General features: G+C 37.6%; 1 protein-coding gene across 1 annotated transcript; it reads right to left on the bottom strand.

Moving 5' to 3' along the window:
* Nucleotides 1-37: 37 nt before the first annotated feature.
* On the bottom strand, nt 38-27,505 carry LOC113108160 (DDB1- and CUL4-associated factor 6-like). Its single transcript, XM_026271010.1, has 21 exons — nt 26,940-27,505; nt 22,641-22,702; nt 20,007-20,099; nt 19,650-19,835; nt 19,417-19,530; nt 18,381-18,516; nt 17,896-18,107; nt 13,966-14,059; nt 12,492-12,608; nt 10,535-10,915; nt 9,140-9,313; nt 7,582-7,641; nt 5,725-5,941; nt 4,181-4,275; nt 3,779-4,091; nt 3,547-3,588; nt 2,621-2,759; nt 2,315-2,471; nt 2,141-2,229; nt 1,775-1,880; nt 38-667 (listed from the first exon to the last, which is right to left on the bottom strand). Exons 1-21 carry the CDS (start codon nt 27,025-27,027, stop codon nt 609-611), a joined length of 2,934 nt encoding a protein of 977 aa, XP_026126795.1. The 5' UTR covers nt 27,028-27,505; the 3' UTR covers nt 38-608.
* Between the last annotated feature and the right edge of the window lie 185 nt (nt 27,506-27,690).

Genomic DNA, 27,690 nt, shown 5'->3' with positions numbered 1-27,690 from the left:
TTGGCTAGACAGCAGTGGGTTTTATGTATAGACCGAGTCAAAAATGGTTCTCATTTTAATAAACTTTTATAAACATTCTGCAGTGTAACAATGTATAATGGCTGGTTTGGATAATCAAATATTGCTAGTACCTGTGATTGGGGTTAGGCAGAAGATCCCTGTGCAATGCAATGACAAATGTAATGACAAAAAAAAAAGAAGAAAAAAGAGCCAACAATGGTAAAGACTAAGAGAACACATTTTCTCATGTTTGACATGCATAATTCCTGGTATACAAACATCAGAGTTCTTCATTTGAGGCTACAATAAAGTTTCACACTTAACACCGTTCCAAGCTCAACTGTTTAACAAATTAATATTGCACTTAAATACTCTCAAGCACCAGCCGTTTAGCCACATCTTTAAATTTCTTGCGTATCATCTTGTTTGCATGAACTCCCCAGATGCAGTTTACTCTCATATAGAGTAATTAGTACGAAAAGTCTCATTAAAAAATAATGCCAAAAACAGAACTAACATGGAAATACTCTATTTTGTAACTTGTACAAATCTCAAATGCTCAAGTGCACTGTAGCAAAAAAAAAAAACACTCGTTTGTAGCAGAAGGGCTACTGTTCATCCTCGTTCTCTTGTCCGGAGCCTTCCGAACGATCACCCTCCACACGGTCTGAGGATAAAAGAAGGGAAGAGGAAGAAAGATTTAGACACCTGTTCAAGGTAGTAAAACCAAATGCTGGAGTAAGTATCCAGTGACAAATGCTGGTCAGTTAAAAAAAGAAGTGTAAATATCATTGCTAAATATTATTTATCTCAAAGGTGCTGTATGTAGGTTTTTGATTCTACTAAAGCATGGAAATACCATTAAATGTTTGCAGATATTTAAGAAAATATCTCAATATTTTCTCAAGCGGCAACATCCCAATCTCTCTTGAAGCCAACAAAGAAGTGACTAAATCTGCAATTCATCGACTGGCTTCAAAAGGTAGTGTTAAAATAGCCAACTTTACAGCAGAAAAAAAAAAAAAACATGTTTACAGCCTAGTACAAAAAATCTATATTGGTCTATATAGCTAATTTCCCCTTGATGACAACTGTGAGTGGGTGAATTTTTTTAATTTTTTTTATAACTCATCCTTTTAAATTATATTAAGCCTTAAAGTTCTGCATAATTAAGGGCGTGGACAGTTGAGTGACAGTTGGATTGGCAGCTGACACTCCAGTCGAGCTATAGGTGGGCCTGGCTTCAGCAACCTGCTCCCACCTTTTTACCCATTTTCGATGATCCGGGAGTGACGCGCTGCCAAGATGGCGACGGCCCGCTCCGCCCACTTTGAGCTTCAAAAGCACTCTTCTGAAAACTACAGGTGACGTCACGGATACTACGTCCATGTTTTTATACTCTCCTTCAAAAATGTGCATCCCGGCCGGAATGTCGGTCTGTTTTGGTTTGTGAAACCCACCCACTGCCAGTTTACCCAGTTGCAATTTTGCACCCCAGGTTGCCAATTGGCGGAAAACACAGTGTATTTCATTTTATTCGTCATCAAGTGTGCTTATTCCTGTTGGTTTCGTTCATCTGGCAACCTGCGTGTGTATGTCAAGTCTGAGGAGCAGGGGCCAGGTGAAAAAAATCCTCTCCAATATTTTGGACTGCAATACCTATTTTAACCACCAGATAAATTTGAAGCACCTTTAAATTTTCACTTTGTACTCTGTTGGATGTCACTGTGTGTATACAGTCAGTGAGTTAAGAAAGGGACATGGGGAAGTTCACCTGTTCTGATGTGATTTAATGATGCCAGCATTCGAAGCATGAAGGAAGCAGGGACGGTGATGGTGTTCCTCGTCTCTTCCAGCATTAACTCATTACGTGCAATCACCTACAGTACAGAAACAACTCAGGAAATTAGATCCACGTTTGCCAACACTTTAATCCTGTACCAACGGCACAGAAACACCAATACAACTGCCTTCCTCAAAACGCCTCTATTTTATGTATTTTCCTCTATAAAAACAGACACAGCTCCTTAGGCTTAGACAACCACAATACTTGGGAGCTCTTGTGCCATCTAGTGGGGATTCAATTACATCTCAAAACAGGACATTCTTCACAGAATTAAGCAGAAAACCCTGTCCATACCTCTTCAGCAAGGACTCTGTTAAAAGACGTTGACTGTTCTAAAGGCGACCACAGCTTGATGTTATAGTCAATTCCAGATGAAGCAAGAACTGTTAAAAAAAAAAAACACATCAAGCCAAATGCTGTGATCCAAACGGGTCTCTATCTATTGTTTTCAGGTATTTCTTTGCTCACTGGGGTCATAAGGGTGAGGCTGTAGGCAGTTGACCACATGGTTGTCGGCCTCCAGCAGCATCAGGTGCTCTCCTGTGTGTCTGTCCCAGATGAAGATATGGCCACAATCCGAGCCACTCATCACAAAGTTATTCCCCCAGAAGCACGACTCTTTAATCTGCACGAACAGTCAGGTCATTAAAGTGAAACATCTGTGTTAATGTTTTTTACACAATTGTTCATATGTTATACTAATAAGCTAATAAGAAGTGACAGAAAGTTGGATTTTGTGTACAGTATGCATGAGACAATAAACAGACAGCGTACCATGGTCCTGGAGTTACGGTGGCCCTTGTACATCATCTTGACAGAGGGTCTCCTGATATTCTGAGTCTCACTCTCTTCCATCTCTCGCCGTTCTTTTCTCCTGCGGAACAGCTCCTGGATCCGAGCCGCGGCGGAGCGTCTATGAAAAACAGAGCAATCCTCATGAAAAATCATTTATGCACTACAACTTCAAAACACATTCCAGCTCAACATAATATTAGTCCAGTATGGTCAAATTTTCACAAGCTTAAACCGTTTTACAAAGTCTTACAGGACTGTGCAAGATAACACTAGATCTGAAATTTTTTTTTTTTCGGCAGAAAATGTAGATGGAGCTTCTCCTTTCATGACACAACAGTAACAGCATTACTTTTATGTGCATGTTAAATTCATAAAATGATGTGTTTTTGATTTTTCATTTAATAGCTGATAATAGTCAATAGCTGATACTTCATGGAATTACACTGTGACTTATAGCTGTATTTGTATCTTTAAGAGAACAAAATGTTTATTGAGTGAAGCTGATGAATCATTGATGCCTGCAGAGAGCCGTAGAAGCTCAGCTTTCTTTTAAATGATCTGTAAACATTTTAGAGAAATTTTTAAGAAATTAATACTTTTTAAATCTGAATATGGTTTTTGAACTCCAAACAATTATACCTAAGGTCACTTGTAAATTCATGCATGAAATTAGTTGACGTGGTTAGTAACTAACCAAACGGTCCTTATGCAAACATATTGCACACTCTCAGGCAGAAATAAAGTTAATATGAACTATTAAATCACACACTTTGTGATACACGTAACACACATTGCATATTTTACACAGCCACACAAAATTAATATCAGGTTAATAAAAAGTGAATCAAATCTGCACCCCTTGCAATTAGATTATATAAGAGGCTACCTCAGAAACATTACAGTACCTTATCATCCTATCACCTACAGCTGATCCTCTGTAATTAAATCTAATGAGAAGAGGAGCATTTTACTTATGACTGTCCAAAAGATAAACACGGTTTAGCATAAACTCATGTTGTCATGTTTTATGGGACTTCACGTCAGTCATTTAATTTGCCCACACATTGTGACGATTTGCATCATTAAACATCTTGACATGACGAGAGTCCATACCTCTGTCCCTGCCCTCCTCTGTACCTGGCTGAAGGGATAAGGATGGGGTCATCGTCACTGTCATCAGAGTCCTGATTGCGGGATTGTTGAGTTGAACCCTGGGCGCCCGTTCCAGCGGCCTCGCTCCTCCTGCACTGTTCGCTCAGCTCCGCCGAACCAGCAGCCTGGAGCTCCTCCGATGGAGCGCTGGGACGAGCCGCGTCTTCGGTTGACAGCCCCTCTGGTGGTGCCACCAGTGGCGTGCTGTTTTGAGAGCTGATGGAGGCCTTCTCCGTGCCACCGTCTGCAGTTTTGCCCCCATTGGGTGTGGGTTGACTCCCTGAGGCTGAGCTTGAACCTGTTTATGAAAGAAAATGTAAGATAACCTCCAAAAATAAGTCACATAACGCAAATTCTGTAGCAATGGCCATGTGGTTGTCGACTCACTTTGCCCCGAGGTTTGACCTGTGGGCTCCTCCTCACCCACCTCCCCAACCTTATGTCCTCCACTGCTGCATTTGGCACTGGACGTTGGACTGCTCCTGTACATAGTGAAAAAGAGTTAGAGTTAGTGATTTGTTCTTACAAAAAAGAAAAGGCATTCTTAAAAATAATTACTCACAATTAAATAAAGAAGGAAAGCAGCCGAAGTGAATTTCAGATCACGAACTTGACATCTGACATATCCGAGTTTTATTTATGTAGTATTATAGTATTTATTAATATTTTGAATTATATTATAATTATAATGATTTTATTATTATAATAATTACAATAACATAATATATTATAATCTTTATATTTTCAGTTTTAGTTTTAGTCATTTTGTAAATGTACTTTTGCCATTTTTATTCATTTTTGTTAAATATTCCTGTTTAGCTTTCTTGTTACTTTAGTTTCAATCATTTTAGTATTACTTGCAAAGGCAAAATATATCTTATTTTTCACATTTATTTATTTTTTCATCTAGTATTTAATTTTATTTTGTTTCAGCTTTTTTTCAGATTAATTTAGATTTTTCCCTTTTAGTTAAAATTTACATTTATCATTTATTTTTCAGTTTTTAAAAATGTTAATACTTCAACTTATTTTAATTGCCATGGCAACATTCAAAAAAAAAAAAAAAATAATAATAATGTAAAAGTTATTTCAACTAATATTTGTTTTATTTCAGCTTTCATTCAATTAACAAAAATGGCTTTTAATTTTAGGTTTTTGTCAACAGCAACACTGTGTATTGATCTGAGAAAACATGAAAAATGTATACTTCAAATGCAGAAACTTTTGGGGTTAAACATGACTAAAAATAATTTCATTTTAGTTTTTAATTAATGGATTAAAATTATATACTGTAAATTTGCGTGCCTTTATGAGTGATTCATTAAAAGAACCAGTTCTTTAGAGTAATTTGCTTGTGAATCGGATCACACTAGTTGAAGCCTTAAAAAAAACAAAAAAAAAACAGATAGGCATTTCATTGCATTATTTTGTGGAACATTATTTTTTAAGCTAGGTATTTCAATGATCCTCAAATCTGGCTCGCAAGATCCACTTTCCTGCAGAGTTTAGCTCCAACTCTAATTAAACAAACCTACCTGTGATTTTCTAATGATCCTGAAGACATTTATTAGCAAATTCAAGTGTGTTTGATTAGGGTTAGAGCTAAACTCTGGATCTCGCAAGCCAGATTTGAGGATGACTGAGGTCTTCTATAGCAGGATTCTTTAGAGCAGTGGTCTCAGACTCAATTCCTGGAGGGCCACAGCTCTGCAGAGTTTAGCTGCAACCAGATCCAAATCACAACTGCTTGGAAGATTCTAGCAATCCTGAACACCTTGATTAGCTGGATCCGGTGTGTTTGATTAGGGTTGGAGCTAAACTGTGCAGAGCTGAGGACCTCCAGGAATTGAGTTTGAGACCAATGCTCACCTTTAGAGGATTGTGGGAGTGATTTGTGTGCTGAGGTCAAGGCTGATTCTCTGGTCACTCACCACTCATCAGTGAAGTCCAGTTTGATGGTGCTAGTGGTGGTGCCTTCAGTGCTGTAGTGCAGACTGAGGACAGGTTCTGGAGGAGTCCTGCTGCTCCCGCCGCTGGTGCCAACTGAAGGCGCTGATGTGGATGGCACAGTTTCTACAGTGTCTGGGGAAGCTTTACTTACACCTGTACTCTGATCACTGATTACATGTCCTGCTGCTTCTGCACCTCCTGGAGGGAAGACAGAGGACATGTGGGATGTGAAACTGAGCTTTTAGAAATTACATTTGTCACAACTCCACAGTTAATCATAGAAGCAGCTTTTCTGAAATATTAGAATGTAATTATCATGCACCAGTATTGCAGTTTCGGTAGTACTGAGAAATACCTTGTTTCAGAATGGCAGTTTCAGATGCTCAGATTTCCCTGAGAATTTTTTTTTTTTTTGGTAATGTTTACAATAACATTCTAAATAAAGGAGCATAACAGCATATAAATCTTTCTGTGCTACTGAGAACCATGCAGTTTCACTGTTATTTATATTGTGGCAAACAGTGCCTAGTGTAGACAAAAAATTATGTGGCAAAGTGAGCTAAACAGATAGACCCCAGGCTACAAAAATGTTGATTATAGTTTAGTTCAAGTTCAACAATTGCGAGCAGTTAACCCAAAGCAAAGAGAATTCGCAATTTAAGGTTTATTGTTCTGAAGGGGAAAAATACAGGCACCAGTATGGACATGGAGAAAAGATGGCAGCCGTAAAGAAGAAATATCTCCAGAATTTGGTGCTTCCTTGGTTTTCAGGAAACATTACATATTCCAAATCAAAAATAGCAAAGTCATTTTAAAGAAGTAATATCATACTCTTTTTATGAATGTCAATCAAGGAACATGAAACATTGTGTTATAAACAATTTAATTTATAATAATAATAATAATAATAAAAACACTTAGTTTGTGTTTCAAATCAGTGTATTAGAATGATTTCTGAAGGATTATGTGACCCTGGAGTAATGACTGCTGAAAATTCAGCTGTCACCTAAACAAATATATTACATTTTAGAGTGTATTAAAACAGAAAAGTTAATTTTGAGTTGTAATAATGTTTCAAAATATTACTGTTTTGGTCTTGGTAAGCATAAGAGACTTTTAAAATCCAGAACAGTTCATTTTTCTAGCTTAGTTTAACTGAGACGGAAGTTCTGTCATTACTAGTATTTTTCAGAATGTTTTTATAACAATAAATGCTTCAAAAGGTCAATGAAAAAATGTGATATGACCCCTTTAAGCTAAATGTTGATGTTGCAAGCCCACATCAGTCACACAGACTGGGGTCACTTCATCTACAGCGATATCATTGACTTGATTGCAAATAAATGCACAGACACTATTTAAACTGAACAGAGATGACATAACTGAATTCAATGATGAACTGCCTTTAACTATCATTTTGCATTATTGACACACTGTTTTCCTAATGAATGTTGTTCAGTTGCTTTGACGCAATGTATTTTGTTTAAAGCGCTATATAAATAAAGGTGACTTGACTTGACGGAGGGTGAACTCATTAAGTAGAGAGTGAGGGGAAATAAACATGTGTCTCTTAGTTCAGGACATTATTTGAAAGATGAGCTTGATATGAACTCGGCCCCAGAGGAGGGGAGAAAAAGTATGTCAGTTGACTGAAAATGATTGACAGAAATCCTCTGTATCTTTCTGAAGTTTTTCTGTTTACCCAGAGGCACATCTGAAGAGTCTTCTTATGGTGACCGAGGACAAGAGCTGCTTCAATCAGTAATGTACAGAGCTCAAATGCAAAGGATTGTATGAAAATGAGCAAAAGGAAAAGAAAAAAAGAGGAGAAGACGCACCCTGCTCCTCATCCAGAGTCATGGATCCAAGCTGTTTGTTTACCACAGATGAGGGAGAATCTGAAACAAAAATAAGACATCCTGAAAAACTGAAGCAACAACAGAGCAAGTACAAACATTTAAGTGCAGAACTAAATCCTCAGGAAACACACTGCAGCACAGGCAGGGAAAAAAAACTTCCCACAACAAACTGAAAAGCCCCAAACTCTGTAAAGATGAGTCTAGGAGGCTTAATTCTCAGTTAAAAACACAAAGCCAAGGGTTACAGATTGAGTAAGCTGTTCACTATCAGGCAGAATAAACAAGTCATAAGGCAATCTGTAGTTCAGGAGTTACCTACGCTGACAGTGCCTTTCAGCGACAAAGCAACCAGAAGTCATTTATTTCTGGAAAGTGTTTGCGAATAACCAGAGATGTGACGTCAGGATGTTGCTGAACTAATAGTGTAATGCTTTAAGCACAGAAAATACACTGCGTACACTTGGGCTATGGAATAAAATTAACTTTTACTGAAGTGCCTGTTTCATAGACAACAAATACATTCAGTTTTTGTCTAATCATTTCATATATGTCTAAAATAAGTGAGCAGGTCCCACTCACTGATAGCATTAAGAAGTATTTTGCGGAACATTGCAGAGTGAAGTGCAACAAGAGAAGGTATGAAAAGAACTAGTTAAACGTGGATCAATATTTAAGGCTTAAATTGGAGACTAAAAAACTGCCAACATCAAACAGTACAAACCATCTTTATTTGTGTGATTGCATTTCAGGTGAATCAATCAACAGATGGCAGTATATGCACACGTTTGACATCTGAGCTCTTTTCCAAGATCTAGTAAGCTACCTCACTTACTGACTACACAGGCAGCTAACTTCTAAAGCCCTGTCCTAAATCAAGGTGCATTCGATGTGGACACTTTTCCATAAAGTCAGTTTATCCAAAAAAGTCAGTGCAAGATTTAGAAGTGTTCAGAAGACTGTTTTCCTTAAAACAAAGGACACATTAAATTGATAAAAAGTAACAGTAAAGATTTTTGCATTGTTACCAAAATTCTACTTGAAATTAATGCTGTTATTTTGAATAAATGCATCATGTTTTCCACAAATTAAGTAGAACAACTGTTTTCAATGCTCATAATAATAATGTTTCTTGACCAAAATCTGCATGTAAAAATTATTTCAAAATTTCTAATGTTAAATAGCGATAATATTTCATAATAGTATATGTGTAATACTGTCTAATATTTTGACCAAAGCGGAGTACATTACACGGCATCATAACTTTGGACAGCTTTTGAGTCAGGTGTGTATCTGTGATGTCTAAAAATGTCACCTAGGTGGGCAGCTCACTAGGTTTTGGAGCAGAGCTCTGCTGTTGGTGAATGTGAGCGTGAATGACCAGCGGTTAGATGTGTGCGCGTCTGTGTGGCAGAGGGGGAAAGGAACACACTCCATAGCCAGAGGTGCAGCAGCAAACCAGTACAGCCATGAGACAGGCAGCTAGAGGGGTCAGGAGGTTAAAGGAGAGCAGGGATGCAGGCAGGGAAGAGATGGTAACCTGCAGGGGGCCCTGCGTCAGAAGCAGCAGCCTGTTGGGCTGAACTCTCTGTGCTGGAGGTCTCGGGTACAGCAGGGACTGAGCGTCTGCCCTGTCCTGGGGGGTCAGACAGGAGAAGCAGCCTCTGCAAACGTCTACACACTAAACTTACCGGCAGCCTGTGAGGACCATATTCTGACAATGTGGGGTCAGAGGGAGAGAGAAGAGCAAGATGGGAAAATTGATGGGATGGGGGAAAAGAAGAGAGGCAAATCATAGATGAGGAGGAATGCTGGGTAAAAGAGCAAATTAAAGATTGAAGCTGTAGGCTGAGTGATGTCAGACAAGACTGCAGGGTTTCATCACCCGTCATAAAAAATAACAAAAGCGTTCGTTACACTCACACGTCCACACATGTTCTAGGGGCATGAACAGAAATGCCTGCAATGGCATGATGAGCAAAAAGGAGGGATTTATCATTCGATAAAAAATAAGACAAAAGACACTACATGTAACATCCTGCCTCTGTTAATGAGATTGTTGATGCAGGCCCTAACAGCACACAATGTTCAAAAAATAAACCCCACCTTAAGACAAATGAGTCAACACATAGGTCATAAAAAAAAGAAAATACATAAAGTTGGATGGTTGGGAGATGTATAGCAAGCAGACATGATAAATGGACCAATTACATAAATTGAATGAAATGATTTCGATTTGAAAGTTCATTATAAGCACATCGTCTTTATGGAGGAGAGATACAATGACTGTATTTACATGCACAAGACAATTCGGATTACTACTGGAATAGGATCATATGATCCGAATTAAGCCACTAGTTTGGTTTTTACAAACAATTATATTGGAAAATATTATTTAAAATTAAATAATTGTTTTATATTTAAATATATTTGAAAATATGATGTAAAAACTGAAGCAGCCATTACTGCAGTCTTCAGTGCCACATGATCCTTCAGAAATCATTCAAACATTTCTTATTATTATTGTCTTATAATTGTTGAAGACAGCTGTGCTGTTTAATATTCTTCTGGAAACTGAGATACATATTTTTCAAGATACTTTGATGAACAGGACATTCAAAAAGAAGTATTCATTTTACATATAAACCTCTGTAACATTATAAATATCTTTACTGTCACTTTTAATCAACTAATTGCATCCTTGCTGAATAAAAGTATTAATTTCTTTTAAACAAAATCTTACTGACCTCAAACTTTTGAACAGACAAAACTCCTTTTTATAATAGCTGTAAAGCATGTAAATATCTATTCTTAAAATAGATTAAAACGTAAATATGGACTTTAAATGGAACATTATGTGCATGTAAACATTGCCATTGTCTCATATTAAAGATGAATTCACTGGTCAGTATTTTGCCAATTGTGACAGACTTACCAGATAAAGCTGCCTCTCTAGATGGGGTGGGTGTGGCTGAAGGAGTGGGTGTGGCTGAGGAAGTGGACGTAACTTCATCCTGGCTCCTCTGCTCTGTGTCTGGGGATGTGAGGAGAGAGGAGGAAGCAGCGCTCTCCACGGAGGACGAGCTGGAGGGGGCAGGAGCTGTCACAGTGGAGGAGGAGCCTGAGGAGGAGGAGCCTGAGGAGATAGACTTGGGGAGGGGCTCTGGAGGTGCAGGAGGAGCAGCAGGTGGAGGTGGAGGATCAGACGAGGGTGTCACCACCTCCATCGCACCTTCAGCGGAGACCTCACTGGGCTCTTGTGCCTGAGTGTTTGTTTCTGAGGTTGCAGATGTTCCTTCTGGTCGAGCAGCCGTACCTGGAGACAAATCATCAAACCTTGAGCTTAACATTTAAGAGTAAATTTTGAATTCATGGAGTTTTTTTTTTTTTTTAATAGAGGACATTTAATTACAGAATGTGATACATGCTTCATTGAACCATTCATTAGTTGATGTTTACTGACAAAGAGGATCGAATATGAAATTGCCTCCATAACGTTCAATGCATTGTGCAATGCAAATGTAAGTCACATGGAAGAGCTTTTAAGGCCCCTATATGCTTCAAGATAAATAGAAGAACGATCTGGTGTGTTGTCATTGCAAAACAAAATCAGGTCCAAAGAAAGTTTGTTTGGATTTCGAAACAGCTTGCCAGAGCAAAGTTTCCAGAAAAGTTTGTTAACATTTTCAAACTACCATTGGTCCATGAAGATTTATATTATTTATATTATAACAATACATAGGGGTGTGCCCTGGGGTTCTGCCTACTTTGACAGACTGAACAGAAGAAATCAACCAGAGAACATTTCCACGTCAACGTCAGACACATTTCAAAACTTAGACACAATGGATAGCTGCTTTATTGTAAAGTATGGTAAAATATTGAAGTTGTAATTCTTACTGAAAGAAACACTGACTGTTTTTTTATATTTAACGCAGTAAACGGAATGCTTTAAAGCAATCTATAAAAAGTTACAGAAATAAACGTGACTTGACTTTACTTGACTTGACTGGAATGCTGAATTACGGAGCTTGTGCAAACATATCCATATACCTATGACCAGATGCTATTTTTTTATTGAGAGGTCTCCATTTTATGTTATGTTTGTCGGTATGTCCGTAAACAGCATACTATGGAAGCCTGTTTCTTCGACTGAATGAAAGAAATAAAAAAAAAGGTAATTGCCAGTTTTTATCTCACAATTCTGACTTTTTCCCAGCAATTGCAAGTTAACATCTAGCAATTCAGACATTTTTTCTCAGAACTGTCCTAATACGAACACGCAATTCTGACTCGCAATTCTGACACGCAATTACTTTTAAATCTGACACGCAATTACTTTTAAATAGTACAATTCTTAATTTTTTCTCAAATTTGCGAGTTTATAATCAAGTTGTGCTTTATTGTATAATCATATTTATTGTATAAATCATACAATACTGACTATTTAACTTGCAACTGCAAATTCATATCATGCAATTCTGAGAAAAAGTCAGAATCGCAAGTTTATATCTCACAATTCTAAATTTATAACTCACAATTGCAAGTTTATATCTCAATTTTGAAAAAAAAGTCAGAATTGCAAGATTATATCTCGCAATTCTCACTTTATAACTCACAATTGAAAATGTATATCTCACAATTCTGAGAAAAAATCTGCATCTCATAATTGCGAGATGGAAACTCGCAATTGCAAGTAAAAATTCAGAATTGTAAGATAAAGTCACAATAACCTTTTTTTTCAGTGGTGCAATGGGCTTCCACTGCTGCTTACGTATATGGAAATTCTTTCTATCCAAAATCAAAGAACAAAAGAGAACTTTGCAAAGAACTGAAGAATATATCAGTATATTCATAGTGTGTATTTTCAGTGTGGACCAAGGCTGTTTTACCTCTGGGGCGAGTTTGAGGACGTGCTCTGCTGCTCTGGGCCTCACTAGCCTCTTCAAACCAGCGTGACAACATGTCCGACATCCTCTGCATTAGCGATACATTTGGACTCTGTTCTCCTACAAAGACAAAGAATTCTTTATGATCAATATCAAAGCAAATCAGAACCTAAATCATTCCACTCACAGAAAGCAGAAGCATTGGAAGCCTTCTGTTTACAATCAAGAGCAAGCTGCAATATGTCAGGAAGTAGTGAAGTAAAGCAGGCTCTGGACTAAACCCCTGTGAAAAGCTAACAAGTTCCCCTTAGACAAACTAAAGATGTATTGAGAGACACTAGAGACCGCAGGCCTCAGCTCGTTAAAAACATGGAGGAGAATGCCAGTGTGGACAACAGCCCTGTTCATGGAGGAGACAGCTGGAGCTGAAGTGGATGTGCAAATGATTTGTAGTAAACAACTATGGTAGCCAATGCCTTGATGGTTTAACATTTTAATACAGTTTAAAGTATAACAGATCTTTTTGATGGGGTGTAGCTAAGTAGAAAGTACTAATAAATAAAATAAAACCAAAATTTTGGATTGACTATGAAATGCTGCTAATAGGTATAATAAACAGTGTGGGATGGGTTACACTTTTCAGGTCTCATATAATTTATTAGTTACAGAGTTAAAGCTGCGGTAGGGAACTTTTGACGCTCTAGCGGTTAATAAACACAACTGCTTGCGTCTTGCGGAAGAACATCGTAACCGGAACTACTTCTCTCTGTTTATGTCTATGAAGAATCACAAAGGTACTGGGTTACTCTGCCGCGGTACCCTCGAAGCAATCTAAAATAGTACGAATATAAACACTTATTATAGGTGCACCCTAGTGATTCAGGACAAGCCAAAAACACGGTTTGGAAAATGGATTCATGGTGTACTCGCTCATTATAGACATTTTTCTACATTTTGAACACAAACAAAGTTACGGACCACAGCTCTGATTGGTTGTTTTTTACCGGGAGCGGATGGCTTTCTGCAAATGGCAATAGGACCACTGGGAGGAGCCAGAGGAGCTTGATTTTTTCACAGATTATCTGTCTCATATTCTACTGTCAGGACATAATGACAGGTTTAACAAATATGTAAAAAATATATATTTACAAAAGTTCCCTACTGCAGCATTAAGCTAGACTAGGAAGTGCTGATTATCATATAAAAATAAGCTGCTTTATACAACATCCGCTAGTCAAAAATAAAATAAAATACATTTTAAAAAAACAAAATCGATCAATGATTTGTGATTTCTGACAAGTAGAAGAACACACATATCTGTGGATCTATTCCTGATGCATTAATCTGAAGTCACCCAATAAGCCTGTTTGTAAACAGAGCCCTCAGTGTTTATTCGCCTGTGTATATGTACCATCCGTGCTGCTGTGTGTTCAGTATTTGTGACACCAGCATTTGTGCCTGCAAGTTCTCAACTTACCATCACGCTCCCTCTCGCTCTCAGGCCGAGCTCGTGGCCCTGTGTCCGACCAGTCGCCTCTCAGACGCAAGCGCTTGACTGGGGGCTGCCTCAGCTGCGGGAACACACATCAACAAGCTGTCAGTCACAGTCAAAACCTCTCACACGCCCTAAAAATAACACTCTCTACCCTGAGACTTGACATCACTGTAGAATCATCTAGACCAGCATGTTTGCAGGAAGTATAACCAACAAATATTTTAACCCATGGTAAAAGAGGCTACTGTACAATGCAAAGTGATCTATCTCTTTGTGCCACCCAAGTTAAAATGGCTTTAGCTTCAGAAAGTAATGTAATGTAATGAATGTATTTTTAAAGTCAGTGGAGTCCAAACAACATTGCACTCCATTGATTTTCCTTGTTTGTTTGTTTGTTTGTTTTTTGCAAAATATTTTATTTTGTTTTCCACTGAAGAAGGCAAGTAGATAATGAGTTCAGTTTTTATTTTCGGCTGAACTATCCCTTTAAAAATCAAAACTCAATCTGACACAATATCAAGTGGTTTCCGTATCCAATGAGGGGGTCACTGGTCTGAAAAAAGATGAAAAAGTGAAAGACCTTGGGATGTTGATGGGATTAACTATTGAGGCCACTTTGCCACGTGCCTCGCTCTCACACTTTTACCATCTCAGTCAGTCAGGACACTCTATTTTGGGTGCTAGTGTGCATTAACAAGCCAAGCACCGGCTCTAACACAGCCACATTAGACCAAACAAAGCACATCAGAGACCAATGTGTTCATTCTATAAATAATCTAATAATGAGCACTGCAGCTTCTCTCCACTTCACATGGAGGGATAAAATGCTATTCTTTTTTTACTTGGTTAAGAGGCTGGAAAGGACACATGCCTGTTAAGGTGCTTGTGGTTTAGATCAAAGCACCATTTATTTTAAGTAAAACCTGCAGTACTCAGATTGGCTCTTTGAAAAAAAGTAATATTTAAAATGTAAATTTGAATTCTTGATTGATTTAACCAGTAGTTGTTGTACATTACTTCACAATATCTCCTCAGCAGGGTCTTTGAAACATTTATTTGGATGGATGGGCCTCATTCTAATGAACAGGCTAAACTATAGCGGTCCTAAGAGGGCTCCTCTCTAATATCTCTGCTGCCAACAATGAATTTGAATGTCATACATACAAGTAAACCATACTAAGTCCTCAACAATTTCACATTGCTCTAGCTCTAGAGCACTGATTTCAAAAGAGTTGAGTAAAACCTTGGTGCTATAGCAAAGCTTTATTGCAGTCAACAGGAGCTCCTTTTTTCTAGCTGGCAGTCATTGTGCACTGGGGGCCTATTTCTGTCTCAGCTGTGGTGTGCTGCTTGTGTCTGCACCTTTATTTGGAAAGGAATCTGATCGCGGGGGATCCGGACACAGCTGATCACACCGTACAACAGCTGAAGGGACTGAAGCGGTGACCCAGCAAATTTCACCACTATAGTCCCAATACAGAAGGAAAATATAGGCCCGGCAGTTTAGCTTAAAGAGCTTACTGTTTATGTATGCAAAACTAAAACATACATATTTTTGATGTTTGACCAAATAAGTGAGCAGCATAAGAGAACATTTTATTTTTTACTTATTTTTAAAAAATAATCTGCATGGATTGGCTGTGATTGTATTCACTGGTATTAAAAATGTGACACATTGTGACAGATAATTGTTGCTGGAAACGTGTTGCATCATGCCTGGTTAGTACACGATGTAAAAATCACAAAGCCTAACTTCCTTTGCTTTTTCTTTCCATTAAAGTTGCAGTCAGTCATACATTTCCTCATTAAAAAAGTTTTACACATAAAATAAATGAATTGTACTTTGAACACGTATTTAGGTTCATGTAATTATGCCGTGTTACTGTACAATTTCACAAAATAAACATCAATATATAGACATAAAATTCCCTATTGCATATTTGTATTCCCTGGCTAGAATCAGTCTTAACATTGAAATTTCTCTGAGCAGTGCAACAAGCAGTGATCCACATCCTAAACCATAACATCACTGTCATTTGATCTATCCTCTCTGACATCCTCTAAAAAACTATTTTCAAACTGCACCACTGAAGCGCAGCACTGCTGAGGATTATACAGAGTGCATGAGACAAGAGCGCAGGGAACTTCAAAAGTCCTTTATTTAGATTTTGCTTTAGGCATGAACAGACTAACAGCACACACTTGCCCCCAGACCAGTCGCTCTTGACTTTCAGATGTCTGGCTCCATTTCTATTAGGGCTGCACAAATGATGGAATTCAAATCGAAAGCAGGATATGGTCTTATGTGATTAAGAAACCAGAAAAGGTTGCAATTTCATTATATGTTACATAGCCTGAATGCTTCAGAGTGAACAAGCAGCACTATGGTGTCTGTAGTCAAGTACATGCACTCAGAGGATGCATGGGTCTCATGCTTTCACATACTAGTACAGTTCACTTTAAAACAGTGCTTGTTTACCATGAAAATTCACATCAGCCCTCAGGCCATCCAAGATGTAGACGAGTTGGTTTCTTCATCAGAACAGATTTGGAGAAATGTAGCATTACATCACTCACTCACTAATGGATCCTTTGCTGTTAGGTGCCTTTCATAATGATAAAACATCACAACAATCCACATAACTCTAGTCCATCAATTAACATCTTGTCAAGTGAAATCTATAATTTATACAATTTAAAACTAAAATGAGTCCTATATCCATAATATTCCATTCTCCGGTGAAAACGCTGTTTCTTCTGAATCAAGAGAGTAAAAAGGCACAGGCATTTTAAAGTAAAAACAGCTCTAAACAAATATTTTGATGAGAGAGGAAAACAGGGAATGGACTTTTTCACTGGAAGAAGCATTATTATGGATTATGGACTGCCATTTTAGACTAGAGCAATGGATTTAACATCTTAATGATGGATTTGTTTATTACAAACCCACAGCTTTTTGCCTCACAAGATTATTTTGATGGACTGGAGTCATTTGAATTACTCGTGGATTATTGTGATTAATTCACTGCAGACGATCCATTGGTGAGCAAGTGATGTAATGGTAAATTTCTCCTTCTGCTGATTCAAAGAAGAAACAAATTCAGTTACATCTTGAATGGCCTGAAGGAGAGTGCATTTTCAGCAAACTGTCATTTTTGGGTGAACTATGTATTCCTTTAATTCAGCATGAAAACATTTGATTTATAAAATGAAAAGTCAATGCATCTATAACAAACCTCAGGTTAACCATGTTATGGTTAAATATGGAAATGCTTGGTATTTTTAACGTGACACTGATATCACAATCATTTCTGTGGCAAGAGCTGTTGCAATCTTGTCAAGTGCAGTGTTGCAGATTTTTACCTCTTTGTTCTGCTCTCACAATGTGAAAATGACAAGAGACAAGAGATCTGGTCATTTGATTTAATTCATTTCCCATGAATTATTCCACTGGCCTACACTTGAATTCTCTTGTTTCTCTACACAAATCCTCATTAAGATCTTTCTCTTTGTCTATATTTTCACAAGGTGCTTTAAATCTTAAATATTTATTTTCTCCACTTTTCTTCACTTCTAAGCACTATTAGCATCCTGTACTAACAGAACGTTTCTGAAGTAGGGAAATGCAATAAACCAGATACTGTATTTTTATCTTATTTTATTGATTTATTTTTGCCTTATGATAGGAAAGATCAGACAGGTCCTCGAATTGGAATTCGAACTCGGGACATCTGTAGCGTAATGGCACTGTAAATCTTTTTAACTATTTTTAACTAAATGATGTAAAGCAAATGCTCAATGTTTAAAAAAATAATAATTTCGGTCAATGCAACCTCTGCTCTGACAATAAATGACTTCAGGTACACCCTACTTTAAAAATGGCCAGTGAAGATCCTCCTGATATCTGCTTACCTCCTCTCGCCGCTCTTCAGAAGGGCCCTTGAGCTCCCTGGCCTGGTCATCTTTGGGGTCAAACAGGTAGATGTAGTCAGAAGAGTAACTGACCAGAACTTCTTGTCCATCTTCACTGTAACACAGTGAGGTGACGCGGCAGGACTTGGTGGACAGGTGGGCTGGGGCAAAACGTACACACATGCCGGTCGTCCCTCTGCCAGTGTAGTTACCTAGTGAAATAGAAAAACCTTTTTTAGGAAAATTTGAAAAAGTCATTGAAAAATTTAAGCTTCTTTCTAGTTTAAAGGAGGAACAGAATGCTTCATAGAGTTCTGAGAGTTTAGGACCTCTCATTGCAGTAATCGAAACAGAAAGGACACAGATCGGACTCGAAATGCTAAATATAAAAGATCATTAAATCTGGTGACATATATTTGATCCTCCATGAACCTGATACACAGAAGAACAAAAGGCTGAAACGATGAACATGAATAATTTTTCACCCGTAGCTCTTGTTCCCAGCATTCTTCTGTCATAGATCCTCACTGAGCTATCCGAACAGCCCACAGCAAGATAGTAGGGGACCAGGGGGCAAATGGATATTGAGGTAGCGGCTCTCCGGCAATTAATCAAAATGTCCTGAAAAAGGGACAGCAGAGAAAAAGAGAAAGTGGGCAAAGACATGGAGAGTAAAAGAGGAATAAACACGGGAATAGGAACTTATGAATCAGGAAATCTTTAAATAAACATTGCTGAATCAAACACAAAGGTCAAATAGAAAGAGCAGTCCTGTTTTTCTGTATCATTTGGAATATAATTAATAATGTACACTAATGTTCAAAAGGGTAATCATTTTCAAAAAGTCCTTTGGGCTTGCCAAGGCTGCATTAGTAAAAATAAAAAAAAAGTGAAAGTGAAAGTGACGTGCATTACTGCATCAGATCAGGAATTGTATAAGTATATACCATTATGATTACATAAAAAAAATTAAATAATAATTCTAGTTTCTCAAGGACCCCTTGCAGTATCTTCACAAATAATAACGGTTAAAACCTTGCCATTAGATAACAAACTATCCAATTAAATGATTTAATTTAATTTATTATTATTTATTATGAATCGGTTCAAAATCCTGCTTCACATCTATTCTGTATTTTAAACCTTTCCAACAGCCGAAGTCCTGGCAGAACCCAAGCAGAGCTCCAAACAGCACTTACAAGCAGTGTGCTTGTCTCTGCCTCACACAATCATGCATTCTGATAGCAACAGAAAGCAATTGTGCCTTCAGGCTAACAACATCCTCACCACACACACTCTGTGGGTTGAAAAAACAAGGTTGGATGCTGCTTCCTCATAAATGCGTCTGAGGTGCAGGTTCTGCACCAGTGTTATTCACCAGCTGTAATGGTGAGACTGGACGGTCTGGGTGGGGAGCCAGCAGCTCCTCCCCAGAGCACTACCAAAAAGAAACATGCTGAGCTTTTGGGTACACAGTGTTTGATGATGTATGCATCTACTACACATTCAAAACCTTCTTACATCTTTACAGTCCTCTTTTGTGCAGCTCGTCTTCATCCGCAAGTCAAACCACCTCACTGTACCGTCTTCTCCACAGGACAAGAAGGTGTATGGGTCATTTGGCACCGTCATTATCTGTAAAAAGAAACAGAAAAAAAGGAAATCAACCTCCACCCCACCACATGTCAAATGTTTCCATTCCCTCTTTGTGGCTTTTATTTCCTCCTCAATGCACTCTTCACATAACATTGTACCTCATAAGCAGTGCCATAGTGACAGGTGAACTGGCACTGCCTGTTGATTTCTTGGCTCTTCTCTGTGTGTGTGTAGAAAATGATGCCATCTCCTGAGCAGGACACAATCTGTTGATCATTAGTTTGGGGCATGAACTTTGCACTGAATACGTTGGCCCGGTGTCCTGAACGAATAGTAGTCTTGACCTAAAGACAAAAGTACAGCATATTAATTTTAACTTAACCGAATAAGAAAAAAAACAATAGGCCTGATTTGCACAGGGTTGGTTTAATCAAGCTTTAACATTTTAACATTTTAACATGACCAGAATTCAATGCATCAACATTTATTATATAGCATTTGTATCATTGTTTTACCTTTCTATCGTAAGGGTTTGTGATAACCAAGTTAGTGTCATCAGACCCTGATAAGATGTATTCTCCTGTCTCATTCCAAGATATGGTGTTGACCTGTGAAGAAACATAAACACCAGCTTATATCAACAACAATGTTGATTACCCCTAAAACAAAATGATCATTTCTTCTGTTCAATAAACTGTGCCATAATTAAGTATATCTGCATCAATTTCTTTAAAGAAATAGCTCACCAGAATGTAACACTGTTATCATAGATTCAAAAACCCATGCAATTTCTTTCTTTGAACACAAAAGGAGATATTCTGAAGAACTTTTATCCTGTGTTCAACAGAAGTCATTTCTATTTGTTGACATCATCAACAGAGCACCACTGATAGGGCTGGGTTTTTGACAAAAATTTCACGAATCGTTTCGATTTTCGATTCAATTAGATTCAATTCAATATCGATTATTCTGGATATATATATATCAGGTACAGTAGGCTACATGCCAAATTTTCTATATTTCTTTACCTGACTAAACAAGTTTTTTTTTCTGAGGTAAATGTGACGTTACATAATTTAATGTTTCATTTCAAGCTTTACAATGACATCTTTCTATGGTTGAAACACTAACTGCACAATTACATGATACAGGATACAAATTTCTGAATGTTTTAGTCTTTCTTTTATCTTAGGATTTAAGAAAAATAGTTTCATAAAAATAAGAATCAAGAAATCCATATTTTTTGCCCAGCCTTAACTACTAATCATTATTTTAACCATCACATAAAATCCTGCTTTGAGGTTTCAGAGCTGAAATGGACTGAGTTAGTATGTGCTGCCTGTGCCTTTAAGAGCAAGCGATCAATATTTCATTAACTCAAGGCTGATACACGCTTTTCCTCCTCTTTCTAGAGCAGCTCAAACCTCATCACACAGGCTCCATTTCCTTTGATCTCTGCCTTTCTAAAATAACATCACTGGGAGGGATTAAGCATTTATCCCTCATTCTGCTCTTCAGCGTTTCACTTTACGGCTCTGCTTTGTGTAGTGGGGAGATGGAATTAGGTTGTGTTAGATGTAGTAAGATGCATCGCATTGCATGTTAAAATAACAAGTGTTGAAATCAGCCTGAACTGTGTCATTAGTGAACGCAGGGAGTGTGCTTTAAATGAGACTAAAATGGAACCTGAAACGTTACCCTTTAGGTTAAGTTTTCGTGCAGTTAAAAATGCACAGCAGGTTTTCTGTGCATTTGTCCTGATTTTTCACATCAACTGACAGAGCTCAAAAAGAGTGAAAGAAGAAGGCCATCTGATCAAACACAATAAGCAAACTGTTTTTATTCAAAGCAATAAAAGCACAAATTCCATGTTTTTTTAAGGACAGAATTTGATATGTTTGTAAAGGCAGTTTATGGTCACACAAACACATATTTTTCTTTAATTTATGGGAATATAAATCAACATTTAGCTCCTACAAAGTGAAAGTTAGATTTAGAACAATAGCTAACAATAGCAAACAATATCTATATGCTACAACTGCAACCTTTCATTGTCATAATTTTTTTTTTTGTTGTTTATGTTAATATAAAAGTCTGTAAGAAAAGATAACTAAAAAATGAAAATTCTGTCTTCTATTCTGTTGGGCACAAACGAAGATCCTTTTAAAGAATGCTGGTAACCAAACAGCTTATGGTGGCCATTGACTTTCATAGTATAGAAAAATGGATATCGATTGCTATCATCAATTGTTTTGTAACCAACATTCTTCAAAATATCATCTTTTGAGCTCAACAGAAGAAAGACAACTCGTTCAGGATTGGAACAACTTTTATGCTTACCAGTTTACCAAAGCTGCGTTTATTTGAGCAAGAATTGAGTAAAAACAGTAATATTGTGAAATTTTGTAACAATTTAAAATGTAATTTTAAAATGTATAAAATAGAGAAAGGATTTCTCTCTGTATTTGAAACTGGACAAAAGCATTCATTATTTTCTAAAAAAAATTTAAAAAAAAAAAAAATCTTACTGACCTTAAACTATTTGAATGATAGTGATGTCCTGTGTTGTATCTAATTATTGTGATCAGCCCTTGGTAGACCATATTAAAGTGCTGCAATGTTTCCCCTGCTGTGTTTCTACCCATCTTTAGGTCACAAATGCTCACAAAGGTCATTTAACTATTACTACCATACTCAGTATGAAGGACGTCACCATAATAGCAAAATCCAAAATCATTTTCACTGACACAAATTGAAGTCTGTTGATGGTTACATTTGAGTGTTTATTTGAGAGGCTTGCAATTAAAGTAGAGTACATGGCTATCTCTGATGTCCCAGCAGTAAAACACTGACAAAATGATGTCCCAATGGCTGCCTGGCGCCTATCAGCCTTTGAGTTTAAAATCACTGACAGATAAAGAACAGGAGCCACTGATAAGTGGTAGAAAGAGACGCACACACAACACTCACACAAAATAGAAGTGCAGTGATGCCCCTGAGACATTATAACCCAGACAGGCACATTCTCCTACAGGCACATTTATCAAGAAAAAAAATAGGCAACAAAAAAAGACTGCTGAGGGGCAAGAGCATCAGACACAACTAGAGACTTCATTACAATTGAAAAGAAAAAAACTTGAAAGACTTACGCATCCATCGTGCACATTGAGAACAGCTTCGAGTTTCAGTCGTTGTACAAACTCTCTTCTGCCTATAGAGAAAAAAGTATACATTTTACTGTGGCAGTTTTCACTTCCAAGATAATTTGTATTGTCTGTTAATTTACATAGAATAAGAACAGTATTTAACATGTCCCACATTGAATTTAGTTCTCTGTGCCATTGGCATCACCAAATATATCTGTACCACTCACTGTTTACAAACAGGTTTCTCCCCATCTTGTAGTAAGATGTTTTTTTAAAGAAATGAATACTTTTTATTTAACAAGAAAATTTAGATGTGACCGTAAATCCTTCTTTATAATGCTTACAAAGAAAAATTATTTTTTTTACCACAGCTTCTACATAAATATTCAGCAGCACAACTGTTTTCAACATTTATTATAATAATATTAGAATGATTTCTGAAGGAGCATGCGACACTGAAGACTGGAGTCATGGATGCCGAAAATTCATCTTTGCATCACAGGAATAAATGACATTTTAAAATATATGAAATGTATATAGTAAATTAAAATTAATAGATTTATATAACATGCATACGTTTATATTTTAAATTCTTATAAAATGTCATTTTTTTATTGTATTTTCAATCCAATAAAAGCTGAGCTTAGCTATACAATATTTTCTATGAATAATAGGCACAAATCTAAGTTTGAAATCTCATTTATGGTGTAAATGAAGAAACCATTAAACTATATTATGTGGCTGAGAAGCCTGGTATGATTGCTAATGCCTGCTGATATTTTCATTGCTTGCGAGAACATATTTCATTACCTCCTGCATTTGCTGAGTCGCTGTACATAGACGGAAAACACCCTGTAATACACTGTTGTAATACCACCCTGACATACCACCCATGTCAACCACCCTGATTGGGTTCTTGTTTTGTTTTTTGCTTATCTGATCTCTTATAAATTACCACAGATTTATTTTAATTTATTTAAATACCAAGTCACATTCAATGCTGTTTGCTTTAAGACAAATTAATAGCATTTATGTATCTATTCCTGACAAGCAGATCTTGTTGTGGTTGGTAAAAGTCTGATCTTTCCATGACAGTATTTTCAGCCTGTGTAATAAGGCGCTACAAATAGCAAGTGCCAAACTTAGGTCAACCATTTTCAATGGTGCGGGCCTGGAGAACAGCAGTAGCCTGAGATGACACTGCTCTATAAATTGATGGTACAACCTCACAGAAAAAAAAAAATGAAATTCATGCAAAAATACAGGATTTTTGACTGGGTTAGAATTTGTAAACTAGAAGCTTAACATTTGTCCATTCACAAATGTTTAAAACAGAGATACTCTGTGTTGTTTTTCTGGCTGATATCATATGCGTTTCTAAACCGTTAGCATTGGCAGGCTGTATAACATGAACGAGAGCAGAGCTAAATACAGAACACTCTGAACCATATGCTATCATCACTATCTGAATGTGAGATCCATGGTAAAACAGCTCACAAACACTAAGTACTGAACATATTGCACAATCCATTGATCACATAGAATTCCACATTTAATTCTAAGGCTACAGAGAAGAAATTAGCTAAACTGGTTTTATCTAAAATATATATTTGGGTCAGACTAGGTGGATTCTATTACATAAGCGTGCTTTGAAGTCTGCCAAGACTGGCTGACACTTCTCTCAGGTCTCTTAGCTCAAGTGTTATGTTGCAGAGGGCTATATAACAGAGTTACAAATACACCAGGAGGGTAAAATTTGGTAATTTGCATGAAAATTACTTTTTACCGCTAGATACTTCTTTTTTAGATGTTGCTACTTAAACTATATTGTTCTTAGTTGCCGGTGTTTTTTTTTTTTTTTTTTTTTTTACTTTATTTTTAAAGTTCATTATAACTTATATGCACATCATGTTTGCTTATATATTTTGGAACATTACCTTTGGAACATAAAGGACTTGTGAAAAACTGATAGCATTAAACAATAGTAACATTTGTGACATTTTCTGTAGGGTCTATTTCCCTTAGAAAATAACATCCAACTGAACATATTTAATAAGATATGCATCGTTTGCATATTTTAAAAGTTTAAACAGTTAAAATCACAAGGCAGAAAAGGAAGGAGAATACTGTAGCCAGTTCAGCTGTAGTACGTCCCCTTAATAATTAATAATTCATTACATTTATATAGCACTTTTCTAGGCACTCAAAGCGCTTTACATAGTCAGTATATCTCCTCATCCACCACCAGTGTGCAGCATCCACCTGGATGATGCGACGGCAGCCATAGTGCGCCAGAACGCCCACCACACACCAGCTTACTGGTGGAGGGGAGACAGAGTGATGAAGCCAATCAGCAGATATGGGGATTGTTAGAAGGCCATGATGGTCAGAGGCCAATGGGCGAATTTAGCCAGGATGCCGAGGTCATACCTCTACTCTTTTCGAAAGACATCCTGGGATTTTTAATGACCACAGAGAGTCAGGACCTCGGTTTAACATCTCATCCGAAGGACGGTGCTTGTTGACAGTATAGTGTCCCCATCACTACGCTGGGGGCGCTAGGACTGACACAGACCACAGGGTGAGCACCCACTGCTGGCCTCACTAGCACCTCTTCCAGCAGCAACCTAGTTTTCTCAGGAGGTCTCCCATCCAGGTACTGACCAAGCTCAGCCCTGCTTAGCTTCAGTGGGAAACTGGTCTTGGGCTCCAGGGTGATAAGGCTGCCAGCCTTAAATTAGTCATATGATGTGATTTCAATTTTTCCTTCTCTTTGGATTGTTACAAGCTCTTGGTGCATGAGAATCTGAATGAAGAAGATCTGTACAGTTGCAAAGACTAAACTCTCTAAACAAAAGAGATATTCTTTATTAAAGTTAAGACTCGTCCATGCCCCCCTACAAAGGTCTCATTTAAACACGCCCTCATGTCAACGTCAATGTGTGGGAAGATTTGCACCACCCAAATGTTCACACAAAAAAAGAAGGAGTATCTTTTATTCTCGCTGTAGTATTGTTTTGCCGCCATGTTGAGGAGATACGTTGTGTTTCATTGTGGGAGTGAAACTATTTTGTTTGGCCTTCCAAAAGAGGATGATATATTCACTTTGTCTTCACTTCAGCTGATCAGTGCTGGTCGCTGAGGAAACAACACATCAACTTCACACTGTGGATCGCCTGATCGGCTTTCACCGTAGATGAAGTGGAGTCCAGGCCGGGGTCATCACATGTGGTTGCCACAAGCTCCTTCATTGAATCCACCAGCCGCACCGTTCTCAAGCCCGCTGTTTGTGATGCTTTGTGTTAAGTTGTGAAAGCAAACTACTTTGTTTTGCCTTCCAAATACTTTAACATAACTTTAACAAAGTTTTGCCTTCCAAAACACAACAAGAAATCAGTGATTAAGTTGTATGTACAACACTGTTCCAGAACAGTTTTTTGAACCTGCAGAGTAGCCTACAATACTTCTGTGCTTTAAGGCTGTTGTTCTATAAAGTGAGGCAGTTCCAACTTTGCGAGGACAGTCTGGCGCTTCAGACTCACAGCCTGTAAGTACATTTTTTATATTTAAAGAATTTGCCTATGATGATTCAAATGCGAGTTCTGAGCATTGTAGAGTAGTGTTTGTCATTTCTCCGATCATAATCAGTAATTATGTCCCCACTGGATGCAAAAACTGCCTCGTTTATAATGGGTTTTATTGTTTTTGTCTTGTCGTGCCGGGACACAGGTACCACAGTATTATAAGGGGCGTAACATTTCCGTCACATGCTTGAGGTATTCAACCAATCACAACACACTGAATAGCTGGCCAATCAGAGCACACTTCACTTTTCAGAATGATGGGCTTTGTAAAAATCAACACGTTTCAGAAAGGCACAGCATAGAGGAGCAACAATGATGTACAGTACGAGGAAAATAATGTGTTTTCATTATACCAAATACACAAAATGTTTTTTAGCAATGTCATATGACCCCTTTAAATAAATAAAAAATCAACAATTTATGCCATTTATTCATGCAATTTAACTCGGAGCTCTTCCCATACAAATCAGCTGGACATTTCTGTTTTTTTCTGTATTAAAATAAGTAAACCAATTAAACACCGTAAAAATGTAACCAATAACACCAATAATGTGTCGTTCTGAAAACAGATCAGCATTAGAGTAACAGGTCATATGATCTTTAACCAGTGTCCCTGCCCTGTGTACAAGCTCAAATGACAGCTGTCACCTAGAAAGTCTTGGTCAACATGTCTCTGATTTTCAAGTGCAACGGTGTGATATTAGTCGTAGTTCCTTACCTAAATAATTTGTCCTGACCGTATATGGATCTGTGCATCCAATAGTGCGTTTTCGTACATCCCAAATGAGGTTGCCAGAGCAGGACATGGTGTTTAAACCTCTAATGTTGATACATGCATGGATGAAAAGGGGAGAGCAGACGCTTTTCTTGTTTGTTTGTCTTCCTTCAGTGGCGTTTGATTATTATTGTTTCCCTTTCCAGCGCCTGATATTCGCTATAAGTTCATCGACAACTGATACTTGAAGAATGAGAAAATATTACTCCTTGATATCGACACCCCCGCGGCGATCCGTTTCCGACCCCTTGTGCATGATTGCTTTGAGTTGTAGTAAAAATATTGCGCTTCTTGTTTGGCTATCCGCTTTAGCCTCTGCTGCTCTGGTACGTCAAATCCATCTCGAGACCTAAGCCAATGGAGGAGAGAGACGCGCAGTGTGTTTACTGTAATGTGTGGGTCGCACTGGAGAGCGTCAACTGTGCGCACAAGTTACGCCGATTCGTGAGTCACCGCCTGCATTCAAATCTCAACACAATTTTTTTTTTCACCTACAGTATTTGTACACTAAACTATGAAAAACATTAGTTTAAATCTATTAGGTGAGAAGAAAGAATAACGCCCATGTTAAATTACTAGATATGTCTTTATTTAAAAAAAAGAAAAAAAGAAACTGGTGATTGGTCCCTATTTAAAAGCGAAGGGTAAATGCATTTTATACAGTAAAAAACTACAGAAATAAAAATACAGTTTT

Source organism: Carassius auratus, chromosome 9 (assembly GCF_003368295.1).
Source record: "Carassius auratus strain Wakin chromosome 9, ASM336829v1, whole genome shotgun sequence".
Taxonomy (NCBI): domain Eukaryota; kingdom Metazoa; phylum Chordata; class Actinopteri; order Cypriniformes; family Cyprinidae; genus Carassius; species Carassius auratus.
Note: the sequence above shows the minus strand (reverse complement) of the source record. Positions and strands in the feature narration are given on the sequence as shown.

Bases quoted from the DNA above. Each gene is read 5' to 3' on its own strand.
- LOC113108160 (XM_026271010.1), bottom strand. From the start codon at position 27,027: ATGTCCTGCTCTGGCAACCTCATTTGGGATGTACGAAAACGCACTATT. The intron at 7,642-9,139 runs GTTACCATCTCT...TTTTTGTTTCAG, and splicing joins TGACGCAGGGCCCCCTGCAG to ATTCTCCCTCATCTGTGGTA. The intron at 2,472-2,620 runs GTACGCTGTCTG...CTGTTCGTGCAG, and splicing joins ACCGTAACTCCAGGACCATG to ATTAAAGAGTCGTGCTTCTG.